General features: G+C 43.4%; 1 protein-coding gene across 4 annotated transcripts in view; it reads right to left on the bottom strand.

Moving 5' to 3' along the window:
- Positions 1 to 26,272, bottom strand: part of BMPER (BMP binding endothelial regulator) — a 251,696-nt gene that overhangs the window by 209,890 nt on the left and 15,534 nt on the right. For all 4 annotated transcript variants that reach the window (XM_045495284.1, XM_045495283.1, XM_045495281.1 and 1 more), the window contains exon 3: positions 9,943 to 10,042. In XM_045495284.1, the coding sequence (XP_045351240.1) occupies positions 9,943 to 10,042 (100 nt within the window). The remainder of the gene's footprint in view (positions 1 to 9,942; positions 10,043 to 26,272) is intronic.

Genomic DNA, 26,272 nt, shown 5'->3' with positions numbered 1-26,272 from the left:
AGAATCTGGTTGTCTCCAGTAAAGGATACCAGGTGGCTGAAGTCAAAAGTGGGAGAAAGCCTTTGACCATACATGCTTTGTGTAGTTTTCATTGTATGAATGCATTCTCCATTAAAAATATTTTATGAAAGCAGGTACACACATACTCATGAAAGACCAAACTCATCTAAGTTGTCCCAGTGGGACATTGCTGCAGTATAAACAGTCACAGATACTGAAGAGGAAAAAACGTTACGTTAGGGATTCCCAAAAAATGTCGGTTAGTAAAAAAAAAGTCACCACCTCCTAAGCCACGTGTTGTTTTCAATCACCTCCACAAAACTTCTCTACCCACATATTTCCCTTGAAATTGGGGGTTCACCCAAGCTATAAAAGCCCATGGAGAGAGAAGGGCTATGGCAAGGCAAATACTGAGGCTAGTATATCTCTCCTTTATTTCCAGAGCCCTTCTAATTCTCTAAGTCTCTCCTCCCTCCTTCTTATCTCATAGGCCATGTGATACCGGGAAGAACAGAGCATTTGGAGTCAGTCCCCTCTCCCACCTCTCAGCAACTGTGGGATAGTCAAAAACATCACTTCATATCCCTAAGCAAAGTTTCCCCATCTGTTAAATCAGAATAATAATAACCACCCCCTCAGGGCTGAATATAACAATATCTATAAAAACCTGAAGATTGGAATTTGTCTTTTCTTCCAAAATATTCTGACTCTAGTTCACAGTATAGTTTAAATGACAACTAGAGCATTAACCTGAAGGCAGCTGGTTCCTTATTTGGGTGTGAAACCTGGGGCAAACTATATCTGGGTAAATCACATATAATATCTACCAAAGAATTTGATCATGTCTAAAAAAAAAAAAGGAAAACTGAGGTTGAGGAAAGAGCCACTCTTTTGTTTGGGCAACAATCAATGCACCCTTAGGATTGCCAAAAGAACTCTGGTTAAAAGCAAACAACTAGATTTGCACAAGGCTAACAGCCTTTCCATCTTAAACTGTTTAAACAATAGGACAATTTACTCTGTCAACATAGGGAGTGTGATTATTTTTAAATAAGCCTTTTTTTAAAGGTCCATTCCTATTCTATGGTATGTGGCTGCCTCCCCACAAACAACCACAAGCAGTATGGTCATCTTCCAGGACCAAACAACACTGAGAAGAGGCCCCTTATTCATGACCTTGAATTGTATAAAGACAACATATAGTTAATAACGTTCAATCTTTTACCATTATTCATAGTTCCCTTTTACTGGGTCAGTAAATAGTCTCTATAAATGAGCCCAATCCCCTTAAAATTCTCCGGGCAGGCTGTGCTTTCTTAATTTTTATTCATCAGAGCCCAGGATGATTGGCCTAATTTTAGAAATTAGCATGCAAATATTTACATTTTGCCTCTTTCCTTTCATTTCAGGAAACATCATAGGATAATTTTTACATCAAATATAAAAGTTAAACTGTTAAAAAATGCAACCCATGGGATCACAACCCATAAAAAAGTAAGACAAAGCACAGAGAAATCAAAGACAAGAGAAGACTGTGGAAAATAAATTCCACTTGACAACTATTTTCTTATATCTTTCATCAAAGTATTGCAGACAATTAATATTTCATGCTCTATATGAAGAAAGAGGATGGAATTTGACCCATAAGTGTTAGAAACACACCTTATTCATTTATGATCCACTAATAACAAGCATATATTCAGATAACAAATACATTATTGTTCATGAAAGAACCCAAAATTAAAGGGTGATTCTCAGTCCAAGTAAATACAGAAATGCTGCCAAGACCGTCTGTTTGTCTCTCAATGACCTCATTTGTTTTCATCAAACAATATTGAGTTTTTTCAAATTAGATTAATCTTTGCCCTGTTGTTTTGGGCTATTTGGATAAAAATTTATAACCACTTTAACATAAAATAATCTCAGAAGTATACTGAAATACTTGCTTGAGAAGAACTATTTATAACTTACTTTTTTGTTTTAAAGAATATTTGGGCTTCATAATAGTTAAAAAAAAAAAATTGGTAAGCAATTTCATCCAATAAATACCCAGCATGTAGACCAGAAAATACTTGTTGAATGAATGAATGAATGAATGAAACATAAGCAATCTGATTGAAGTGAATAGGAACATAAATGCATGTATGCATATATACACATACCCATAACAATCTTTCTAAGAATTCTTTGGAAATAGGAGTTTTCATATTTCCGTCTTCAAGCACATCTACCCAACAACTTCGTTTCAATATCAACATCTTTTTCAGAATAAAATAAGTAGAAGTCGTAATAGGATTCTATTACATTTTCATCTGATCCTTCCTCCCTCCCCCAAACAATCAGCAAACAAAGAAAAACTTGTTCCAGATTTGTTTTAATACTCTAGGTCTAAAGGAAAGCCTAGAAACTGGTATTTTACCAAGTTCCCAAAATGATTATGCGTGGCAGACAATGTCTAAGAACTAGATCATGTCTTTGTGTGTACCATGACCTTCACCTGGGAGCTTTCCCTTCAACAGCCCTCTTTGGATGGGATTAACTCCTTGTTCATAGAAGTGAGTTGCCCCTTCTGGAAAGCCTTCCCTGGAACACTCCCCAGTCCCTTACCCACAGGCTGTCTTCCTTCCCTTTCCCTCTGCACTCTGGCTCCCCTTCCCTAGGAACTTCCCCTCTGGTGGGTATTCTTCTGCCCCTCCACAGAGCAAGCTCCTTGAGGACACGGACACCCTCTGGCTGAGCTTCGAGTCACTAACACCTTGGCAAAGAAATGATTTAACTTCTCTGGGCCCTTAGTTACCTCACATGTAAAGTGAAAAAGGTGGAAATTACCTCACTCTTGTAAGGACTAAGTGGTGAGCATAAACCGACTAACCTAGTATCCTGCACTGTGGGAAAACAAGTCCCTTCAGGGCTACTACTATGAAGATGAGAGAGAGATAAGGTCTTAAAATCAATCAGACAATTCATACCTCACTACCCGCAGGGCTTCAAGGATACTAACTGGAAAGGCAAATGCCCACCACCCTCATGAGCATCTGAGTCACAGCTCTTGGGAGATACAAACGGGTTCCACTTTAATCACACCCGAAGGTGATCGGTGTATAGAAGATCATGTTTTCCTGTAGGAACAATGTCATCATGAATGCGTGTTCCTGATCAGCAGCCTGGCCTCAAACAAAGAATGGGAATAACTCGTAAAGATCCTTAAAGAATGGGCATGGTCATAAAGACCAAGATGCAATAAATATAAACATCTGTAATTATTTAAGGGAATGAAATTAGGCCCCACATAATCATAAATAAGCTATGAACACTGATTATAGCAGTGGCCCAAATATAGGACAGTACACATAGAATAAAATATAAGCATAGGGGTGCCTGGGTAGCTTTGTCAGTTAAGCGTCAGACTCTTGGTTTCAGCTCAGGTCATGATCTCAAGGTTCACGAGTTGGAGCCCCGTGTCATGCTCTGTGCTGATAGCCTGGAGCCTGCTAGGGATTCTCTGTCTCCCTCTCTCTTTACCCTTCCCCAGCCTGCTTGCTCACTCTCTTTCTAAATAAATAAATAAATAAATAAATAAATAAATAAATAGGAAATAAGAGGCAAGTAAAATATTTCCTCCTTTCTTTATGGAGTCTCTATTCTGAATCTAGTCAATTCAAAACTGCAGTGTGCCAACATATGGCAAAATTCTGTGAAAATAGTATCATTCAAGTCTTAACTTATTGACAACTGTCAGTGCTTTCTAGACTACATTGAAAAGCAGGAAAGCAACTGATGGCCCTCAACTAGGCTTTTTTTTTTTTTAATGTTTATTTATTATTGAGAGACAGAGAGAGACAGAGCATGAGCAAGGGAGGGGCAGAGAGAGGGGGAAACACAGAATCCAAAGCAGGCTCCAGGCTCTGAGCTGTCAGCACAGAGCCCAACGTGGGACTTGAGCTCACAAACCGCAAGATCACGACCTCGGCCGAAGTCAGATGCTTAACTGACTGAGCCACCCAGGAGCCCTCAACTAGGTTCTTTAAAAGGCACTTGCTACCATTTCTCGCTGAACCACAGAAAGGCAAGGAAAATACCCCCTGTCCTATGGGGGAAGTTGAGAACAGGGAAGAAGGGGGATAAACGTGCCCACATAGCAGTCTAAAAAGGGAATCGGTAAGATGGGCAGTGGTGAGTTTTTAAGGCGAAGGCGGCCAGTATGTCTAAATGTGCCAGGTGTAACACTAACTCTCCCACGTTTCATCCATCACCTTTTAAAAAGGTCCTAAAACCTGTGAGCGGAATAGGAAAGGAGACTAGCCTTGCCTTTTTCGGAGGCCACTGAATTATATTCTTTTCAACTGAACATTTGCACACCTCTCCCCATGGCACATGGAATTCTTAAGAAACATACACACAAGGGCACAATAGTCACGACAAGCTGGCTCTCTTCTTAGCAAAAAACTGAAAGTCTAAACATCTATCAGTGGAGAGATGTTAAATAAATTACTGTACATGTGTGCTATGGAATCCATAAACAGTTAAAAAGCATGAACTGGCATGGGAAAATTCCCAAGTCCTACTGTTGTTGAAATTTTTTTTTAAGTAAACTGTAAAAGATTATATACCACTTAATTCCATTTATGTAAAAATAAAACCACACATACAAAATTACATATATATGTACATATGTGTGAATAAATATGTAATAAACTAAAAAATATCTGAGAAAGATCCAATGAGTTGATAATGGTTATTATTTCTGAGAAGAGTGGGTTTTTGTAGTTCGAATAGGACTTTTTTTCCCTTTAGTTTTCTCGGTATGATAATGTATTAACGCAAATTGAACTAAAGTCTAAATTATATAATTATGCTCAAAAGGGAAAGAGGAAGAGAGAAAAGTCCAAAGAGAAAACAGAAAGTCCCAACAATGATGGTAGGTGGTTAGTCAGTTCTTGAGGATCAAACTCCCCCTCATTTATTACACAATTGAATAACTGGGAAGGAGTTTTGGTGTGCATTCACCAACCCTTCAACATTTTAGTTACATTTTCTTGGTCATTAATCTATTTTACTTTATATCTGATACCATAACTGTAGTAATATAAAATTTCCAAATAAGAGGGGTACATAGAGTCAGAGAAACAAGATGGACTCACAGCTACAAAGGGCAAAGCAATTTTTTACCCCAAAGACGCACTGATTGAAGTAGATATCAACCAACACTCTACTAAACACGTGGTTTGCATTCCCTTATCCTCTTGTCCTTTCTTTATCTGGTACCAGTGGTTCTCAAGCCTCAGCCCCCATGAGACACCCAGTGGAGACCTGGAAATGTAGAATCAGGGACCCGGGCCCAGGGACACAGCAGACCTGCAAGCCTAATGGTGAGATCATAGTCTGTGCCCCATCCCCATCATCATCTAGTCTGTAACCTTGGACTAGTCACTAAGCGTCTCAGTGGTACCATTTTTTTCATCTTCAAAATGGGGTTATGACAGTACCAGTGAGGATTCAATGCCTGGCTCTGAGTAAAGATTACCTAGAGTAGCTGCTGCTATTTGAATAAAGAGAAAGATGATCCCAGTTCCTATTATTATTGCAGGGCAAGGCCCAGGAATCTACATTTAACAGGTGATCCTGTAGTCCATTGCATTTTGAGAATCACTGCTTATACTCACGATTCCTTCAGGTAAGAGAAAGGACAGACAAAAAACAATATTCAAGGGCAAGTCAAAGCAACTATCAAGCTTTCACTATTGCTTCACCCAGTTAGCAGTGCTAGATTTTACCTTTCTGCATACCTGCTGGTAGAAAGGCTCTTCTAGAAGGGCTGTCTCTGCTGGGAAGCCTGGTAGACACACCCTCCACCTATCCCACCAGGTCAGATACGTGCTATGCTCATCTCTACAAGAGGCCTGACCTCACTGTGACCTAATCTATCTGATGAGCAACTTCAGAATGAGCATAAAGATGGGATCCTTGAATGTAAATGCCTTTCAAAATACAGAGGAATGAAGTCCATCAGTTCTCTGCTGACCATGTGTTAACTGATCCAAAACCAGAGGCTCCATTTCTTTGCTAAGAAAAACTAACTGCATATTATTCCCTGATCTGATCAAAATTATTTGACCCTGAGACAATATTGCCTAAACATCACTCTGCTCTGAAGTCAAGTATTATCGACAAAATTCTCATTAATATGATTCCTCACTGAATCACCCTCTTTGAGTAAGAAAAGTCAAAACCCCCAGCGTTAGCATGGAGGACGCTGGTTCAAAGAGGACTTCTGAGAAACACAGCTAGTTTTCTGTTGTTATTATTGTTTCTCCCCCTGCGCGAACGAATGGTGCAGAAGGGTTAAGGAGAGGTCCATCCAGATTCCTTTGGATGCCAAATCCAGCGTGGTCTGTGGGTTCACACTGACTTCTCCCTACCCAGGTAATGCTCCTCTTCATTCTCTCTTTCCAGTCATTTTTATTTCACTGTGTGTGCTCTTTGGTTTCAGCTGTTTGTCTTTCTTTCACCTTCCACAGTGCTCCAATTTAAGATACAACCTCAATGCCCAGAAATGGAGAATGACCAAGTGAATGTTGATAACCTTCCCATAACAGAATCTCATGTACCCATCAAGGGCAATATTTCCAAGTTAGTTGCAAAGATTTTATGCCCTGATTTTAAGTGGAAATCTTTCTTTTAATAATGCAACATAAGTAGTAAGCTATTAGCTAAATACTTTTACACAGGGAAAAATATGGAAAGAAATACACTAAATATTAACAATTGTAACTTCTGGTGGTGGGGTTATCAGTAAATTTATTTTCTGCTTTCCTACACTTTAGACTATTTTTCAAAGCTTCTTCTATGAGCATATGTTACTATTCTGATCAGAAACACATCAATAAGCCAGTAGCTAAGAGCGAATACAATTGTTTCTCTTAAAATCCATGAGACAAATAGTGTGCGATGGAGTAGAAATAAAGAAAAATGAAGGGGGTGTCTCTAACATCAACCTCTGGAGCTTGAGAATTCTGATGCGTTCAAGAGTCTCTCTCATGAAGGACCACCTCAGGGCAGGTTGGGAATTTTGACCTCCCCCAAAAGGCTGACACTACTAACAGAAAGAGATCTCAGTATGCTGAATTCTCTAGTCTATTCTTGGGCCCAGTTTAATTCGAAGAACCTTATCTTCTTAAAGCTCAAAAAGAACATTCAAGAAATGGATTTGTTTTGGGTATCTCTTTCCCTTGGGACGGTAGGATAATCAGAGGGAAAAATGACCATAAAGGAAACAGCAGGACAATCAGAAAAGATGGTCATACACTACAGCCACAGAAAGTTCCCTGCTGTACCACGGTTAATGGGGAAACAAACCCAAAGCCTTGGGCACGTTCCCTTGACACACGGTGCTTCCATCCTGTGGTATCTAACTGGCCTCTCATTGGCAAGGCAGCCATATTAATCGCTGAAAGATGAAGATGGCAAATAAGCAGTTCAAAAAATAAAGAATGAATAGAGGAGCTTCTTTAAGGTGAAACAACAGTAGCTTGGACACGCACTGGCTCGCTAATGTGTTTTTCACTAGAATCGCTATATCTGACCATCTGCTTGGGAGATTCCTAATAAATTACCATTTCAGGCCTCGCATTGATAGCACTCAGAAGTCAAATGGGTAAAACATCTGACTCCCAACTTGTAAGAAGAAGGCAATAGGTAAATGGTTGATGCAAAAGGCTCTGAAAAAATATCATCCCAGCCCACTCACCCCTGCTCCAAAAAGGCTTCAGAAGGTATATTTTTATAGTCCAGTTACCAAATATTTAAAGAGCACCTACTATACTGAAATTAACTGAGAAACGCTTACATGTCAGGCTGTGCTAAGCACTTTGAATGGACCTTCCCACTCAACTGCCTCCAACACAATTATTACCCCCATATACAGGAGGGAACTGGGGGAGAGATTCCATATCTTTACCTGCCTAAGTAGAGATGTTGGTGTATTCTTTTCTTGGGGCTACCATAATAAATTACCACAACCTTGGTGGCTTTAAACAACAGACATTTACTCTTTCACAGTTCTGGAGCCCAGGAGTCCAAATTCAGGGTGTTGGCAGGGTTGTGCTCCCTGTAAAGGCTTTGGGAAGAGCCCCTCCTTGCTTTCTCCTGCCTCCTAGTGTCTCCAGGTGCTCATTGGCTTGTGGTGGCTTAACTCTAATCTCTGTCTCTGTTGGGTTTGATTTTGCTTTTTTAGTTTTTAATTTTTTAACTAAATAGTTTACCACAATAACTGTAGTTATTAACACACAATTGGGCATTAATTCTTGAAATGTGGATTTTACATAATAGTATGTTTTAAAAAGTTCACAGGATCTTTGCTGAATATTGAGACTCATGGGTTGCCATTAAAAATGGCTGCAGACCGGGGCGCCTGGGTGGCTCAGTCAGTTGAGCGTCCGACTTCCGCCCAGGTCATGATCCCGCGGTTCGTGGGTTCGAGCCCCACATTTGGCTCTGTGCTGATGGATCAGAACCTGGAGCCTGCTTCAGATTCTGTGGGTCCCTCTCTCTCTGCTCCTCCCAAACTCTGTCTCTCTGTCTCCCAGAAATAAACATTAAAAAAAAAATGGCTTCAGAGGGTGGCTTGTGTGGCTTAGTTGGTCAAGCATTTGACTTTGGCTCAGGTCATGATCTCACAGTTTGTGGGTTTGAGCCCCACATTGGGCTCTGTGCTGATAGCTCAGAACCTGGAGCCTGCTTCAGATTCTGTGTTTCCCTCTCTCTCTGCCCCTCCCCCAGTCTCTCAAAAATAAATAAACATTTAAAAAAATTTAAAAAGACAAACACCTATCCCCCTCCCCAGAACAACTGAACGGGAGTCCCAGGGAACAGAGTGCAGGCGTTTATATCTGCCTTTCCCATAATATGGTTGTCTTCTCTGTGTATCTGCCTGTCTCCACTCCCTGGTCTAAAGACACTTGTCATAAAGGACCTGGGGCCATCCTCAGCCAGTATGACCTTATCTTAACTAATTATACTTCCAAAGGTCCTATTTCCAAATAAGGTCACATACTGAGGTTCCTAGTGGACATGAACTTTGGTAAACACTCCACAGCCCGGGACTGCTGGACTCTGGCAGTGTAACTCCAGAGCCCACATCCTGAGCCATGATGCTCTCGGTGCCTCTCGAGGGACCCCCTCTGTTAGGCACAAGGCGATGTCAGAGCATGACATGGCTCCCGTCCCCAAGGACTTACGAACGCAAACAAGGTGATGAAGGAGAAAAAGCACAGCCACGAAGAACCCATGTGGACTTCTGTGTGCCACAGAAACATAGACAATGTAGGCTGGGGGCCTTAAGCACAGGCAGCATGTGGACAGGTGGGGAGGAGAGACCTGAGCCGAGGCTAAGCGGCTACAGCAGGAACAGCATGTTCAAGAGAGAGTGCGTGCACTGGAGGGCCGTGGAAAACGAAGTTGGAGTAAGGATATGTTAGAGAGGCTCCCAAGGTGAGGGGAGCAACGTTGATTCATTTTTGAAGTTAAGAAAAAAATGAATAGGGATCAAAATGATAAAATTCAGGCTTACTCCTCTGGCAGAGGAAGGCAGGGTGAGCATGCAGCCAGGAGAAACCATTGAAACTTCTTGACAAAAGAAACAGCGCGCATGTCCATACCAACATACATAGGCATCATGTCTGTAGCATCTCTGTCACACTTAAGCCACTTGCCTTCGGAAGGAAACCAAATATGCAGATGGCCACTCTTCTTTCTTCCCTCCATTAGAAGAGTCCCTATTATTACCAACCTCCCCAAACTCACACACATACACACACACTAGCTTCCCTCCCAACACCCACTTGCACCCCAGCCAAGAGCTGAGTGAAGAGGAAGGTGAGAAAAAGAGAAATAAAAATGCCCGAAGCGACGGCCAGAAGAGAAGGCGGCCAAGACATAAGTCACCTTTGCACCGCTCACAACAGGCTCCCCTCTGCTTGATGGCCAGGGCACAGTCTCTCGACAGCACTGGGCACTTCTCTCTCTTACAGGTCACTTCCTTGTTCTAGGCAAAAAGAGACAAGAGACATGTGAAAGCAACTCCAAACAGAATCCCCAGAAGCCTGACACAGGTTTTCCTAGCCTCCCTCTTCCTATCTTGCCTTCATCTTGGCAAGAACACTCACGAAAGCAAATAGGATTTCGCTCTCTCTGGAACAGAAATAGTTATCCAGAAACACAGAACTTTTGAGAAGGGCACACGAGAAGGGATGAAAAGTCCCTTCTTCAGAAACCAACGTAACCCAGATAACCGAACGCCGAGAGAAAAGCGTTCTCCCGCTCTGTTCTAAGGTTTCTCTTTAGTATACACTATAGGAATGATAATATTTGTGTAAATCATATTTTGCCCATTGGGCTACCTGGGCCAGGACTGCATCGTGAGAACAAAAATATTTGCACACAGCCGTCCAACAATCCTTAATAGTAGAGTGCATTAAAATGCAGCAATCTAAAGTTCCAACTCAAATAATGACAAAGTTGAGTATTGAATCAGCTCAGTTAGAGAAAAAATAATATTCCCCACGCCAAGCAGAGACACAGGCGTCAGTGTTTTATAGCCATGGGACAGCTGCATTATATTAGCACTTATGCTAATGAAGTGTGGTGAGCATTTGCATCTTCGGTCTTATCCTGAAAGGTTAGCTGTTAAAATGTCTCAGAGAAGACCCAAACGTGATGTATATGCTTGTTTATACACAGACTGGATACATGTGCACCAAAAATACAATGTCACAAACCTCAACAAGATTTGAGCTTCAGTAAGTTTCTCCTATATGCTAGGCGCTATGGCTTTCATTCCTACTTAACTCCTGCGAGATAAGCATTATTCATATCCCCAGTTGATAAACAAGAAAACTGCTGCTCAGAGAAGGTATATATATATATGACCTGAGGAATCCAGTCTTTCCCCCTCCTTTTTGGTGTCTGTTATGTGATAAGGTCCTTCACGGAGCTAACCTCATTTCCTCCCACAATCTGTGGTCCTCATCCTTAGCTGCAAACCAGGACCCTTGTGTGGTTCTTAACAAAGACGGCACTGTCTCCCACCCCCTGAAGCTCCGAGCTGATTGATCTGAGGATGAGACCTGGGAGCTTCCCGAGCTTCCCAGGTAATTCCAACGTGCAGCCACTCTACGGAGCACATTCTTGTTCCCAGTGAGGCTGAGATGGGTAAGGGAGCTGTCAGCAGTCCCTCAAGTGATGGTAGACCTAAAATCTGAACCCAGGTGGCCCAGCTCCCAGCCCTCCAAAGCTCTTTCCCTCCCCCTCTCCTTCATCATGATGGCTGCATCAAGACTCACTGTAGGTCACAGCCCTTCAACTGATTCTCATAATGTTTCTCAAGTTACAAGCAAAATACATAGTATGGTCACAACTCAAATTTAAGAGGTATATTTTAAAATATTAATAGTGTCCCTCCACTACCACTGAAGTCATCATGAGCAATGATCAGGGATATATGCTGCCTGGCATCATTAACAGTGACTTCATTTGGCAAAGTGCAGTTCCCACAAGCCGCAGTTTGATACCGACCCCGCCCCCACCCCCACCCCAAGACTCTGGAAGTGAACACACTTTCTAAGCAGAACTTCTGTTAGCATGGCTTATGCAAACCTGGCTGCAGCTTTAGGGAAGGGCCACCCCCAAGTGCATCTCCTCTCTGGAGGGAAAAGTCCTCAGGCATGGGGAGTTCAAAGCTCTCAGGGCAGTCAGAGTGGGTATGAGACACAATTCAGGGTCTGATAAATGGGAAGACCCACACTTTCTTAAATATAGGAATCCTTTGCTAAATTAGAAACCTGGGAGCCAGTCAAAATCCATAACAGGATCCCAAGATTCATAATAAATAGCTTGTAATTACAGTCCAGCACAAAAGTCATTCCAACCAGATGGTTTGTAGCTGCACATCTGGAATTTTTTTGTTGTTCTCTCTCTCTCCCTCCCTCTTTCTTTCTCTCTCTCTCTCTCTCTCTCACACACACACACACACCCCAAACCTAAACTTTAGCTCTACTTTTACTGCAGGATTTCCCCCCTTCTAATGACATTTGGAGTTTTTTCATATTCTACCAAGCCGCCATATCTGATCATTTCCCTGGTGTCTGGTTGACAAGGATATGAAGCACATGCTTAGAATCGCAGGCCCTCGAAGAAAGCAAGAAAAACTACAGAGAATTACTGGCCAGAGGCTGATTCCTCTGTCTCCTTAATTGAGTCCAGCAGCTACAGAGTAAATTTAAGCACAGGTTAATTAAGACCACTCGCTTTGCTGTCACTGATTTTGCGGCAAGACAAGAACGCTGGGCTGCAGCCGGCGGCTCTGGTGAGAAGCCGCACGCACGAAGCCACGCCTGCAGCAGCCCATCTCCGCTGGCCTCCTCATCCCCATGTGCGCCAAGTGTCCTCTGCCCTGATGCAAGGCCATGGCTCGTTTGGCTCACTTCTTCACTCAAGAAGCCTTTTCTGATGCTGATTCATACTTACCAAACACGTTCCGTGTACCGGGCTCTGTGCTAAGAATTTTCTATGCATTATTTCACCCCCAAAAATCCACATCACCCCCATTTTACAGATGAGGAACCAAGGTTAAGAAACCTGCCCAGGGTCACATAAAAGTCAGATTTGGAATGCAAAGAGAGGCTTGTCTGACTCCAAAGGCAAACATTTAAATGTTGCACTTTGCTACTTCCAGGCACTCAGGATACAGACAAGAACAAAACAATGTCCCGGCCCAGAAGCCCCAGGGGAGACTGGTGCCTTCCCAGTCGTTCCACACAAGTGAAGTGAGCTCTCTTAACAGGAGCAGGATAACTCCACAGAGCTTTGTCATCACCAACCACGGGAAGGTGTACAAACACCAGCTGTTTTCTGGTAATGAGGACAATTCTAACCATTCTGGATATCTGATAGGTAGCTGTGCCTATATATCTCTGAAATCTAGACTGGCATCCCCAAACAGACTTCCCAGAGATTCCAGCTTGGGCTTGAATCTCTCCAAATCTAAGCAACAGACACAGTGGTAGAAAAGCACTGCAGGAAAATGTCAGAATGTTCTAAAAAACAGACCTAGCCAGTGTTTAAGAGTAATAAGCCTTATCACATTTTTCATGCTCTGTCTCTGTCTCCTGGTGTTTATCACTTTCTAGGGTCAGCCTGCCTGTGATTTACCTGTTGTCAAAGGTATCTGCGTTATTGCCTCCTTTCCAAAAGACTGAATATATCAAAACCCCAAACATAGCCTCTGGAGGCACATGAAATGAAGTGCCAACATGCAAAAATAGAAGGGGGGGGGGCATAGGGAGTAAAAAAGAAAAAGTCTACATGGCTGGCAACAAAGCTCTATAAGGATGTGAGCCAAACCACAGCTCCAGCCACAGCCAAGTTCAAACAGGATTCCCGCAGCCAGCTTGTTGTGTCTGAAGTCTGCCACTAGATGGTAGCACAGAGTTCCATGGGCTTAGGAATTGGGACCATGAGACCCAGTAGTGGCTCCTGAACATTTTTCAGCGTCTGCTGTTGAGGGAAATGATCTCCCACTGCAGGGGAGTGGTGGTGGGGTTATAGAGAAGATAGCAGATCACCACTGGGAGATTTTCCTGTTTGCTTTCTGCAACTAGAAAAAAATGTTTTTTGAAATGCTTTTGTTCTCTTTCAAGCCAATGTCTTGATTTTTTTTTTTTTTCTCAGATTCTTCCGGGACCAATCCTATTATGAAATATGGAAAGTATTACCTGACCTTTCATTTGTATTTTAAAAAATAATAATAAAATACAAATCTGGAGAGGAAAACACAGCAGCTAATATGATGAGACCGATCAGGGAGAAAGGTCAACAGGCAGATACTCTATTTTTAGACTCTGAAACTGTACCTCAAATATCTTGAAATAAGAATAAAAACAAAACTACCTGGTGCCCCGCCTGCTGAGACTCTACAGCCATATTAGGAAGCTGGCAGACCACCTGAGTGTCTTCCTAGAAGATGGCATTATTTCCCTTCAGTCCTTGTCTCTTATAAAACCAAACCCTGCCCTTGGGGGCAAACAGCTGTCATTTGGCAAACTACCAAATTCTAAGTGCCAGACCCTTTTGCAGAAAATCAAGAAGGTTGTGAAGTTGTAATACTTTTTTCTGACCAGATGAACAACACTCAATATGTCAATGAAGTCCACAGGCCAGGGAGTATCATAGAGGAGATAAAGAGGTAACTAACAGTGGCTGTCTTTCTTCCATTAGAAGCCCTGAAGACTATCCCTTCCTCCTACGTATATGCAACCCCTCCCCCCCAACTCTGTCATTGAATCATGGCAGTCTTACTTGAGGAGGAGCTTATAAGACTGTGTTGCCCTCCAGAATCCCCCTACCAAAATGCAAACATCCATGGGAGTGGACCCATATTAACCCTGACTCATCTGTCCCCTTCATCAACAGCTACTGTCAGGGGACGGATGCCCAGCATGACAACTCTGACAAGTAAAGACACAGTGTAGTTCTAGAGCAGCCAAACTGAAGACTTGATATGTGTGCCATGGTACGCGGTGCCGTTGGAGCGAGGAGTCATGCTACAAGCTTCCTCTCTATTCTCCAGAAACCTACAGTGTTGGAGGAAACAAGACGTCACACGTTAGCAGATCACATCAAAACTGCAGTGCAGCTTCTGGCACCAAGCGGGAATGTCACCTTGACTCAAAAGCCATCGTGGGCGGTGAGCACAGATAGGACATTTTGACCCCGAATCAAATTATTTTTCTCTGTGAGAAAAATGGTGTTTTGTTTTGTTTTTTCTCAATGGTGTTTCACTACTTGAGAGTCTCAAGATTGATCACAGAGGAATTTGTTTTTAGGATTACAAATATCTTGTGTCAAGTTTCCCAAGGAGGAAGGTGATCCGACATCAGCACATGTATTCTCCGTGGAATTTCTAGTCTCCCCATGCATGAAGTTAAAGAGGTCAACTTTTCCTTGAAGTCCCCCGTTGTAACCCAAATCCAGCCCCAAAAGAGCCGACGGGAACTTTATGGTACCTTTGAACGCAGGTCACAATTTCTCCTAGGCGATATTATAAAACTTCTCATAAACAGAAGAATAATACTTCAAGTTTACATAGCACTTTTCTTCTAAAGCGCTCAGCAGACATTATTTCATTAATCCTCACAGGTTTCTTAAGATTTGCAGATGGGGGAATGGTACACAATGAAGTTAAGTGTCTCAGGTCCCTCAAAGAGCTAGTGAGCAGTGGACCTGGGAACACAACCTGGTTCCCAGGCCTGGATTAAGGGGCCAGCCAAGGAGGTTAGTTGCTAAGGCACAGCATTAAAATTTATGGGTGTATCATATTAGAATTAGGTTAGCTCCTACATGACTGTTGAGATTTTAGGAATAGATTAGTATGTAGCTGAGCTAGTCTGGAAATCTTCCGGAAAGAGGCCACCTGGGCCCAACACACAAGGTCTCCGGCCCTTTTATAAGGTAACCGGTCAAAGGCGCCGTGCAAGGGCTGGGCCGGGACTTGGGCAAACAGACTGGACTGCAGAATGGCATGGTTCTAGAATTCAGAGATACAGGCACAGGCTGAAAGAAAAGACCCAGAGTGGGCAGGTTCCATTGCTTGTCAGTGGGTTTGACAAATGGGACATAAAATACAGTGATTCTCTGAAACATACGGTCAGGGGAAATCCTCTCCAAGGGAGCATGAGCGCTCATAGAGGAGCCAACACAAGCCTGTACCTGCTCCAGCCTGTCTCCTTCGGACAAAATCTGTTCTTGATCTCTGAGACAATAATCACCGGGCGGGTGGGGGGAACTGAGATAGTTCAGTGGTTGCCAGTGGCAATATTAAATTTGATTGATGATTTATTGTTTTAATTAAGCTTTTACTTGCTCGTCCTTTATTACTGATAGTACAATTGACTTCCCCATAATTCTTGCACAGAATGAGCTGGAAGAAAAAAAAGGGGTGGGGGAAATTTGGTCCACTACAAAGCTTTAGTTACAAGTATGAGTCTCTGAGCCATATCTCTCAGCTCAATGAAAATAGGAAGAAAAAAAAAATGGAAAGAGAGAAAAAATTAACAAAACCATTTCAAAGGTGAGGAAAGGGCGATTAGTAAGGAAAATGACTCAAACTTCCCAGACAAGAGAATGTTTCCCAAGATCTCTTTTCTTCCCCAATTGAGTGAGGTCAGTACAAGAGGTGGGAGGTGTCTGAGGTCAGTAGGAAAGGTGGCAGGTGTCAATGGCCCTTGCTTTTAATGTAAATTAGCATTTTCAGACCTTTCTGAACCCCCAACCTCCACCACTCTTTGCAAATTCCTTTAATAGCCAAAGGAGAGAGCAGATCCATTGCTAACCAAACAATGAAGTGGCATATAGTTTTCCGGGCAGGGTGCTGAACTATTAAGAGTACCTGGCATTTATAGAAAATCTATTATTTGCCAGACTGTGCTGAGCATGTTTTGTGTATTATATCCTTTTTACCCTTTGCAACAAGTCTCAGGAAGGTACCAATTTACCCCTTTTGTTTTCGATAAGAAAACTGAGGCACAGAGAGTTTTAAGGGCTTCCCTGGGTTTACACAGCTAGTCAGGGCAGAGATTCAAAGCCAGGCCTCACCGATAGCGGTGTTGGTGATTAAATCGCAATGCTACACAATTTGGTTCAAAGGCTAAGATGAGCCATCTCTCCCTTGTAGCTAGGAATTTAAATGTTTGCCTTTGTTAAGCACTCCTCATTTTCAGACCATTATAAACCTTAGTGGTTTATGGTTTCATTTTGAACACATGAATAAAAATAGTGCATTTTAAGATAGACAGATTAAGTCTCTGGCTTAAAACTCAAAACAAGCCTCAATTTCTGAGAGCCTGGTCATTTGCAAAACAGATCAGAACCTGGATCCTTAGCCTCCGAGCCCTGTCATTGCTTCCTCAATTTGAGCAGGAGGGTGTCTCTCTGGGAGGCTGGTAGCACCCGGAGGCCACACTTTTGGAGTCTTAAGGTAAAAATCCCTTGCAAGAACATATTTTTGGAGACTTAATGTGCAAGCAAGCATCTTGCAAGGACAACACAATTCACTGCACTACATCTGGGAGTGTTATTCTTTCTTCCTCCTGTCTAGGCTCAGCGAGCCTTTCCCCTGGAGACCTGGACCCTGGCAAATGCGGCCTTCCCCGGCCCTGCGAACAGTGCAAACTCTGAACAAAGCTGCCCTTGAAACTCAGCCATTTAAAAGACTTTATGAAGCCCACCGGGGCCCCCCGATTATTTTGCAACAAGTCATATCCCATGAAGAAATTCACTTCTCTGCAACACAAAACAGAGGGAGATTAAAGAAAAAGGCAGGAGGGGTAAGGGGGGGCTGGAGAAAAGAAGTAAGGCCCCCTGCTGTTCTGTCTGGCCAGAATCGTGTCTTTTAGTACCCATATCCTCTACAAAGACGATGTTCTGATGATATATGGCCCTAATACATCACTAAGTGACAGTGCTCTCCTGATATTGTACCTTGAAAATATGACACGTGCCAGAAGAAGCAACGGGGGATTAATAAGGAGGCCTTTTATATTTAACTTACCTAACATTTCAATTCTTTTTTAATGGGCTTTCGTTTGTTGGAAGGGATTGTTTTGGGTTCTATGCTGTTTAAGGATTTAGGTCTGGTGTTGTTGTTTTTTTTCTTTTTTCTTTCTTTTTTCTTTTTTTCTCCTTTTCAAGAAACCCTCAGAACAAAGAAACGCAGGTCATTAGAATGTCCCGGCTACTCAAGCACAACTCTGATTTAAAACAGGGCAGTGTCAGACAGCTCCTCATTCTGTTTAATCATATTTTGAAATAGAACCAAAACATTAGAGATGGCAGAACACAAAGAAATAACCACCAAATAAAAATAGTAGCCCAAAGAAAGTAGCACTGCCTGGTTTTTATTACACCGTACGTCTTATAAGCGAGGGTCTGCGGGTAGCACCATGTTCATGGAACTGTAATGGATGGGACACAAAGCAGCCGGTGACCTCGCACATCGGACCCTGCCACAGGCGCGGCTCTGACAACTCCAGCTCTCAGAAGCAGAAGGGAAAACCAGAAGATAGGCTGGTCCCCTTTTGCCAGGAGACGGGAGCCAAATATGTGAAGCGAGAGGAATAAATGTGGGCATCCTTCCTTAATTTTGCCCAAATTCTCAAGCCCGCTCCTCTCTCCTCCCCAGCCAACCAAAAGGGAATCAAACAGCTGGGACGTGGGATGGGGCCGGTGATACAGAGGAAATGTCTACAGATTCCGGACCAGGGGTGAGAGGGGGTGAAGTCCTTCAAAGTAACGCAGCCTCCAGCACAAGCGGTCCAGCTGTCTCTCCCAGCACCTTTGATGATTTTACTTTGCTGTGCACCCTTCAGCACATGAAGAATAATGAATCTGTTTCTTCCTCCACCCAAAAAGAAAACAAAGAAGAAAGGGGAGATGAAATTCTCTGAACATTTGTATGCATTTCTGGTGAGTTCTTTTACTCTCCAGATGATGGGAGGCCAAGTCCAACCACCAGCGACATCTATGACGCTGAGGGCACAAGCCGGGCTTCCTCCTCTCTGGGCAATGGCGTGGAGGCTGCCCACTAGTTTGGCAGGAGTATTGGAGAGACTGAGGAGTGAAGTGAAGGAGCTAAACATAATAATAAAGTTGGAGCACCTCCCACAGGAAAGGTTGCAATGTGATGTCCAGGAAGGATGCGTGGAGAGATGATCGTGGCAGTGCCTCTTCTGACCCACCACCATGTACAAACTAGGCTCTCTGGCTAGACAAAGAGGCTGAGAGGTCAACAGACCCTGTCAATTACGCACATAGAGGATTCTCTGCCAAGAATGCAAACGTCCAAAGCGCAGAGACCGAGTGTCTTAGATCCCATTGGTGTCCTGCCGGGATGGTGGGAGGTGGCAGACCACCTCCTCTTGGGGCCAGCCCTGAAAGGTGTCCCCCTCGTCAGCACATGCCACTTCCTGCATCTCCCACAGTGGGTGGGACTCACCAGGTCCTCACATGCCCCTCGTTCCTGTGGGTCAACAACGAGCCACGGAGCAGATTTTTCACAGAACAGAACAGAAGAGTTTTCTCAGGTTGCCTGTGAAAGCTTGCGCACTGTTGGAAGCTACAAAAATACCTGCTCTTGACAAGTAAATGGAGCTGACATCACAGGGAACACAGGCAGGGTGGAGGGGCTGCTCGCAGTCCATCTGTCATCTTGACAAAGTAACTTTCTGGTCACTAGTGAGACACTTTTAAAGACATCTGCACAATTGACCCTGACCACCAGCAATCACAGAGGCTTTCAAAGGGACCCCTGGGATGGCAGGCTGTAGAGCTGATTCCTACTGTCCTGCCTCTGAATAACGGCAAAGGCGGTGTGAGGCATTAGATGCTGGAAAGATCCCTGCTCCCGGATCGTCTTCCCATCCATACTGACTGCAGACAGTGTCCAGTTAGCCTGAGGAGCATCAGGCAGGAGAGCAAGGGGAAGCAGGGGCCCTCTAGCTGGCTGAAACTGGAAAAGCCAGCTCCAGACTTCCCATATGAAGGCAATTCTGTGAGCTAGGGTTGGTCTGACTCATTCACCAGGGCCATTAGCAGCATGTTCCCTTCACCAAGGCTTTCCCAAGGGCCACATGCAGATGGCAGAAAGCACTGAAGAAGCCACAGATTTATTTCATAGGTTTAGAATGTAATTTTAATCCACGAGCTTTCATTTTCAAACTCATCAAACAATCAACAAATGTAAATTTTCTATATAATGCACATCAGATTAAGGTGTTACAGAGAAATGACTAGGTACCCACCAAACATTACATAAACTTGCTGCTAAAGGGATTCACAACATGTGCCCTTTTTACTGTTTGTTTTTATTTTTGAGAGAGAGAAACAACAAGCAGGGAGGGGCAGAGAGAGAGAGAGAGAGAGAGAGAGAGAGAGAGAGAGAGAGACAGAGAATCCAAAGCAGGCTCTGTGCTGTCAGCACAGAGCCCGACGCGGGGCTTGAACTGACAAACCATGAGATCGTGACCTGAGCCGAAGTTGGAAGCTAACCGACTGAACCACCCAGGTACCCCATGACCCATTTTTAAAAACAAAGGGCCAACCCTGATTATTACCCTTAATAGTTGATTTTTAAAAGAGTTTCACCATAAAACAGCTTATTGAAGTCTTTAACATCTAAAATAAGATAAAACTGTCAGCAGAAAACAAATGGCCTTTAGGAAATGTGACATCTTTGTTATAAACCTGGGTTTTTCTGTGGGTTAAACATTTGCACTGCAGAAGTCAAAACTATCTAACTAAAAAATCTGTGAGTCTGGTTAATAAATATGTTTTGAGCCCCTGCTGTCGGCCAGGCACTGTGCCAGGTTTTGCTGGGAACAGAAAATATGAATCAGATACATCTTCTGCCCTAGAAGAGCTTACAGTCCAAGAGGGAGAGGGACCAGAGCATGAACACAGCAAAAGCACCTCGTATGTTGCAACACGAGTGGCCCATGGTGCTGTTCATGAGTTCAGAGGAGGGAAAGGTCAGTTTCAACCTAAGTTCACTGCCGCAATCTCCCTGAGATCATCCAACTCATCTTGGTTCCTTAGCTACTATGTGGGCTACTGAAGGAGACTAAAAAGTTTTGTTACGCAGTTATCTCACTGAGACAGAATTTGACCAACATATGTCAGCACCTTGGGATGTGACAACCCACAAAAGGATTCTCCTTTGACGAGGACATCCCAGCACACTCCAACTTACGTGCAGCAACATGGCTCAGCATTGTGAGCCCTGGAACTGTCTGTTTTATGCATATCATGAAAAAATATTGTGTGCCACGTTATTCTTGCTCTAGGAAATTTTAAGATTTAACACACTTTGCTGGTCTTACATCTATAAAATGTTTTAGGCAAAATGTAAAATACCAACATATTGAATTTTGATTTAAATACCGAAACCAATACTTACAATGCTACCAAGTATAAGCAGTAATATATATTTTAAAAAATAGTTTTCTATAGGAAAAATTTTGTTTTATAATTATCATTACTTATTATATATATCTTACTCTGATTATGTTATTGTTCATGGGACACAACTTTCCATCTTTTGGTGTATTTGTACAATTTCCTTCTATCAGATGTGATACACAATGTAATGTGAACTCTGAAAAAGGCAAGTTATCATACAGAAAAAGCAGATTTACAGTAGAAATCAAATTTCATAATTTAATTTTGGTGGTTGGAATTAGCTAGATCTTCAAATTATTGAATCAAAAAATTAAACACAAATAGCAGGTAATCATTTATCTGACAGATAAGCACTGTCCCGGGCCAGCACTGTCTCAGGCCCTGGGGGTACAGCGTGAATGGCAGAGCCCACATCCTCATGGAGCTGATACTCTAATTGGGAGACATACAGGAAGCAAATATCTGCCTGATAACAGGCACTGACAAGGACTTTGGAAACAATGAAGCAGGACAAGGGCACAGAAGGACGATGTGTACTGGGGAGAGAAAGACCCTCAATAAGGGAACATTTTTACTCAGAGACCAGAGTGAGGGGATGAGAATACGTAATATATTGGATAAGTGTGTTCCAGAGAGAACAAATACCCTTGCTGAGGGGGTGCTGGGTATCACGTGTGCTGGGAGCCAAGGATGGCTCTGATGGGGAGGGAAGGCCAGAGGCGGCATCAGGAGCCAGATCATGTAGGGCCTCGCAGACCACAGTTATATTTCAGACTGTGTTGTGAGTGAGATGAAAACCACCGGAGGGTTTTTCATAAATAAGTGAAATAATTGGATGTGTACTTTTAAATGGTCACTGGTTGATAATATATTGTCCAGAGGCAAAAATGATCGTGGAGGTAGTCAGAAATTCTCAGATATATTTTCAAGGATTTGCTGTCAAGATTTGCTAATAGACTGCACATAGGCTGTAAGAGAAAGAAGAATCAAAAACCCCAGGGCTGACGGCCTGAGAAAATGCAGCAATGTAGCAGACGCTGCTGGCTGGAAAAGACTAGATTTGGGGGACAGGTGGGAGAAAGATCTCTGTCTGGGCCATTTTAACTTGGAGATGTTTCCGGGACATCCATGTGCACATTTGGATAGGAGTCTGCACTTGAAGGGTGAGAGAGCTGGGACCATAAATGTGGGAACTTCCAGTGTATGCATGGGTTTTAAGCCATGAATCTCTATGAAGTCACCTAGAAAAAAATGTAAACAGAGAAAGTATCTTGATTGGATCTTGGGGCCCTCCAATTTCTAATATTTGAGAAGAGATGAAAGGCCCAGCAAAAACAAAAAAGGGCTAAGAAAGAATAGCCAAAGAAACAAAATTCTTATAAATCCATCATACATACAATTCTTATAAATCCATACTTACACACACACACACACACACACACACACACACACACACCTGTACAAAATCACTAGCTCAGATGATCACATTAATCCAGTGACCACCAGAGGTCACCTTCTCTCAGCACCTGCCACCATGCCAGATACCTAGGGACCCAGAAACTTCAGGATGGAACTGTCTCTGTCAGTTGAGGCTCACAGAGATGTTGTCTTGGCCACTGCTAGGCGGTCCTTGCCCCTATTGCTAATAAACAGCGTGCCTGCCAAGCTACATCGCTGAGGGAATAGATGCAGTTTAGGAAAATTCTGACTCTCTAGAAGAGCCGAGAATGCCAGGGGAAAATTCTAGGACCAATATCCCCAACCAACAAGGCTCAGACCCACCAGAGCCTAGTAACCAAAGGCTAGTTGAGTATTAAGGAAGAGGGCGGGAGGCAGAGAATATTAACCCTTAGGAGTAATGGAAAGAAAAGGGGGGGGAATCCTTTATTTAGAATTTTCCTTCTTGGTTATACTAAGACCTAGAGCCAAAACCCCGGGATGAATAGAGTCCACAGTCAGACCCTGCTTTCAATTTCTGATCCCAACAAATATGGCTCTAAGCTGAGAGGGTGATCTCATCTACAGCAGGGTAACTAGGATAGAGGGATCTAGGGAAGAGGCCTGCACTCACAGGCCGCCACTGGCCAAGAAACAGGGAAGCCAACACCCCACAACCACTTTGGGGCTCACTCTGGAAGTAAGCAAGAGGCAGAGAGGCCAGCGGAGAAGCTAGAGCTAAAGATATGTTGCAACTTTGGGATGTGTACTCCTCTCTGTCCTTTCAACAAAGAATTTCCTTCCCACATATTGGAAGGCTGTTAAAGTTCCCCTGGGCATTCTCTCCACCAGGCCAAATTGTATCAGCCCATCATCATTAGCGGAAAATATTTACTCAACTCCCACCTGGGCACTCGGCACTGCTCTAAGCTAGCCCTCTCGTTCTTCCTAGCTATCCTTTTCTTGACTCCTTAATCCTTATAGCAAATGGCCTACCTTCTGGCCTTCCACCAGCTCTTCCAACTCCACCTATGTCAGAGAGCTCCCCACTGGACACTCCATCCCTCAGATGTTTGGCCGCCATGGTGTTGAGTGTAGGAGGAACAACCACCCCACTGTAATTTTGTTTGTACATTTCATTATCAGGCTGAAACCAAGAATTAGAAACTGAAACTGAGAAAAACAAGGCAGAAAACTTGAGGAGTGGTGACATCATGGAAATGCTGAGCTAATAACAGAGAGAGAAAATAACATGGTAAAAAATAATAAAGATGGAGATGATAAAGGTGAAACCCTGGAACAATGGAATGTCAGGCCAATTTAAAAAGAAAAAAAATTTTTAAGGATTCCCATTAAAAGTATGGGAAATAGTTTAGCAACGTGACCAGAATTAATGTGAAGGCAACATCTTGACTTTACATTCTCCCTGATTAAGGAAAGGAAAATGTGGGCAGAAATGGAGTGGCATAAAGAGAGAGAAAAGAACTAAAATTTCCCAGAATAGTTCTGTTCTGGACGAGGAAGGTATCTGCTGGATGGAAATTGTTAGCAGAAGGAAACAGCTTCTATTATGGAGGTTTGGGAATGGAAGGGCTGGGGCGTCTCTAAACCCCACCTCACCTGGCCCTCAGCTCTTTATCGATTGCCTGTTTCCTCCAGATGCTGCAGGATTCCAGCAAATCAGTCCGAAAACCCTGGCTGTTTTGTCAAATTGCTACATCTAGTTGGCTCATGTTGAAGAAGCAACAAACATACGTCACATCAGCTTCATCGTGCAGCTGCTGCCCATCACAGAGAGACCACAGAAAACAGAGTGTGTCCCTGTGAGAATCCATCACACGAAAGGGCTGGCAGCAGCCCAGAGGGTCAGCCTGCCCCACCCAAAGGCGCCAGTCAGGGCTCTACCTAACTGGACCACAAGGACTGTTAAAAACCTAATCCTTGGGGAGGTTATTTGCTGGGTCTCACTCACCCCCTCGGGGTGCTTTCTCAATCCTTGTGGTCAGGAAACATTCTCTGATTGATAACTCTGTGGAGTCTACCCGGGATGGCCCAGGATTCCCATCCTTGAATCACAGTCCCAACTCTCGCTCATTTGCAGGGTGAGCTTTGTCTTGCTTCACTTTTCTGGGCCTTAATTATCTCACCTAGGAAATAGGTTTCTTGAGAAAACCTGCGCTACCTCAGAAATGAAGTCTGGCTTTGAGGAAAATGAAGATCAGGCTACCCACCCCCCAATTTACGAACACAGTATATATTCATAAAACCGTTGTTAAGAGGTGCTATTCTAGGGGCGCCTGGGTGGCGCAGTCGGTTAAGTGTCCGACTTCAGCCAGGTCACGATCTCGCGGTCCGGGAGTTCGAGCCCCGCGTCAGGCTCTGGGCTGATGGCTCAGAGCCTGGAGCCTGTTTCCGATTCTGTGTCTCCCTCTCTCTCTGCCCCTCCCCCGTTTATGCTGTGTCTCTCTCTGTCCCAAAAAAATAAATAAACGTTGAAAAAAAAAAAAAGAGGTGCTATTCTAGATGCTTTGAGTGGGAGTAAGAAGTCAGACACTATTCCTGCCCCGAAGAAGCTTGAAGTCCAGCAGGAGAGATGGCCATTAAAAGAATTAATAAAACTTCAGGGTAGGCAGGAGTAAGGGTTATAATACAAGTGACCAACATAAGTCTTCAAAGAACAAATGACTCATTTTGATTGGGTGACAAAAGGAGGCTTAAGAGATGAAAGGACATGGGGTGCCTGGGTGGCTCAGTCAGTAAAGCGTCCAACTTCGACTCAGGTCATGATCTCACAGTTCATGGGTTTGAGCCCCGCATCAGGCTCTGGGCTGACAGCTCAGAGCCTGGAGCCTGCTTTGGATTCTGTGTCTCCCCCTCTCTCTCTACCCCTCCCCAGCTCAGGTGCTCTCTCTCTCTGTCAAAAATAAAATAAAACATGAAAAAATTAAAAAAAAAAGAGAGAGGAAAGGACATGAAGAGAAAGAGGCACTTCAGCAAATACCATTAGCGTGCAAGATGACTGCGTGAAAGGCCCACAAAAATAATATTCTGTGAATGAGAGATGACCTATTGTTAAGCTTTGTACCAAAAAGAGAACTTCAATTGTACCTATCCCCTATTTAACGTGTTGCTTCATTGGGGGATTTACCTATATTTATGTTTATATTTATACATCCTTCCCTCTCCGTTAACCTCAGCTGGGAAGAGTTTTTCAAAAATTGGCCCTTGCATAGAGTCACTGGAAGAGTTTATTAAAAACAGAGACTCTCTGGTCCCCACCAGACCCTCAGAATCTCTGGAGGATCTCTGAGTCTGCATTTTCAACAAGCTTCCTCGTGGTTCTTATGCATATTACAAACTGAGAGCCAAAGGCAAAATCCTTACCACTGACTTGTCAGTGTGAGATAAGACCAGTAGCCATGTGGAAGTGGGGGGGGGGGCCAGGAAGAGGGAAAGGCCACTAGCCATGGGAAATACAATCGTCTGTTCCTTGTCACCAGTGCCCCAAACTCCACTTGAAGGGCCTCGCCCACCTGCACATGACCACGGGTTCAATCCCACATTCACACCTCTCTTTTAGACTCTAGTAATAGAAAATAGTCTGCAAACTAGATCCATTATCTAAATATTATATTAAATACATACATACATATTATATATGTGTGTGTGTGTGTGTGTGTGTGTGTGTGTGTGTAACCTACCACAGTCAAGGAATAATAATTTGTTCTGATTAATCAAGTATTCCAACCAAGAGTTAATACCCATGGCTAGCAGAAGTTCATCAATTTTCAAAGAACTCCAGAGCAATATAAGACATCTAACTTCAAAA

The sequence above is a fragment of the Leopardus geoffroyi genome, chromosome A2 (genome assembly GCF_018350155.1).
Source record: "Leopardus geoffroyi isolate Oge1 chromosome A2, O.geoffroyi_Oge1_pat1.0, whole genome shotgun sequence".
NCBI classification, from domain to species: domain Eukaryota; kingdom Metazoa; phylum Chordata; class Mammalia; order Carnivora; family Felidae; genus Leopardus; species Leopardus geoffroyi.
The sequence above is the reverse complement of the archived record's forward strand: the minus strand, read 5'-3'. Positions and strand labels throughout refer to the sequence as shown.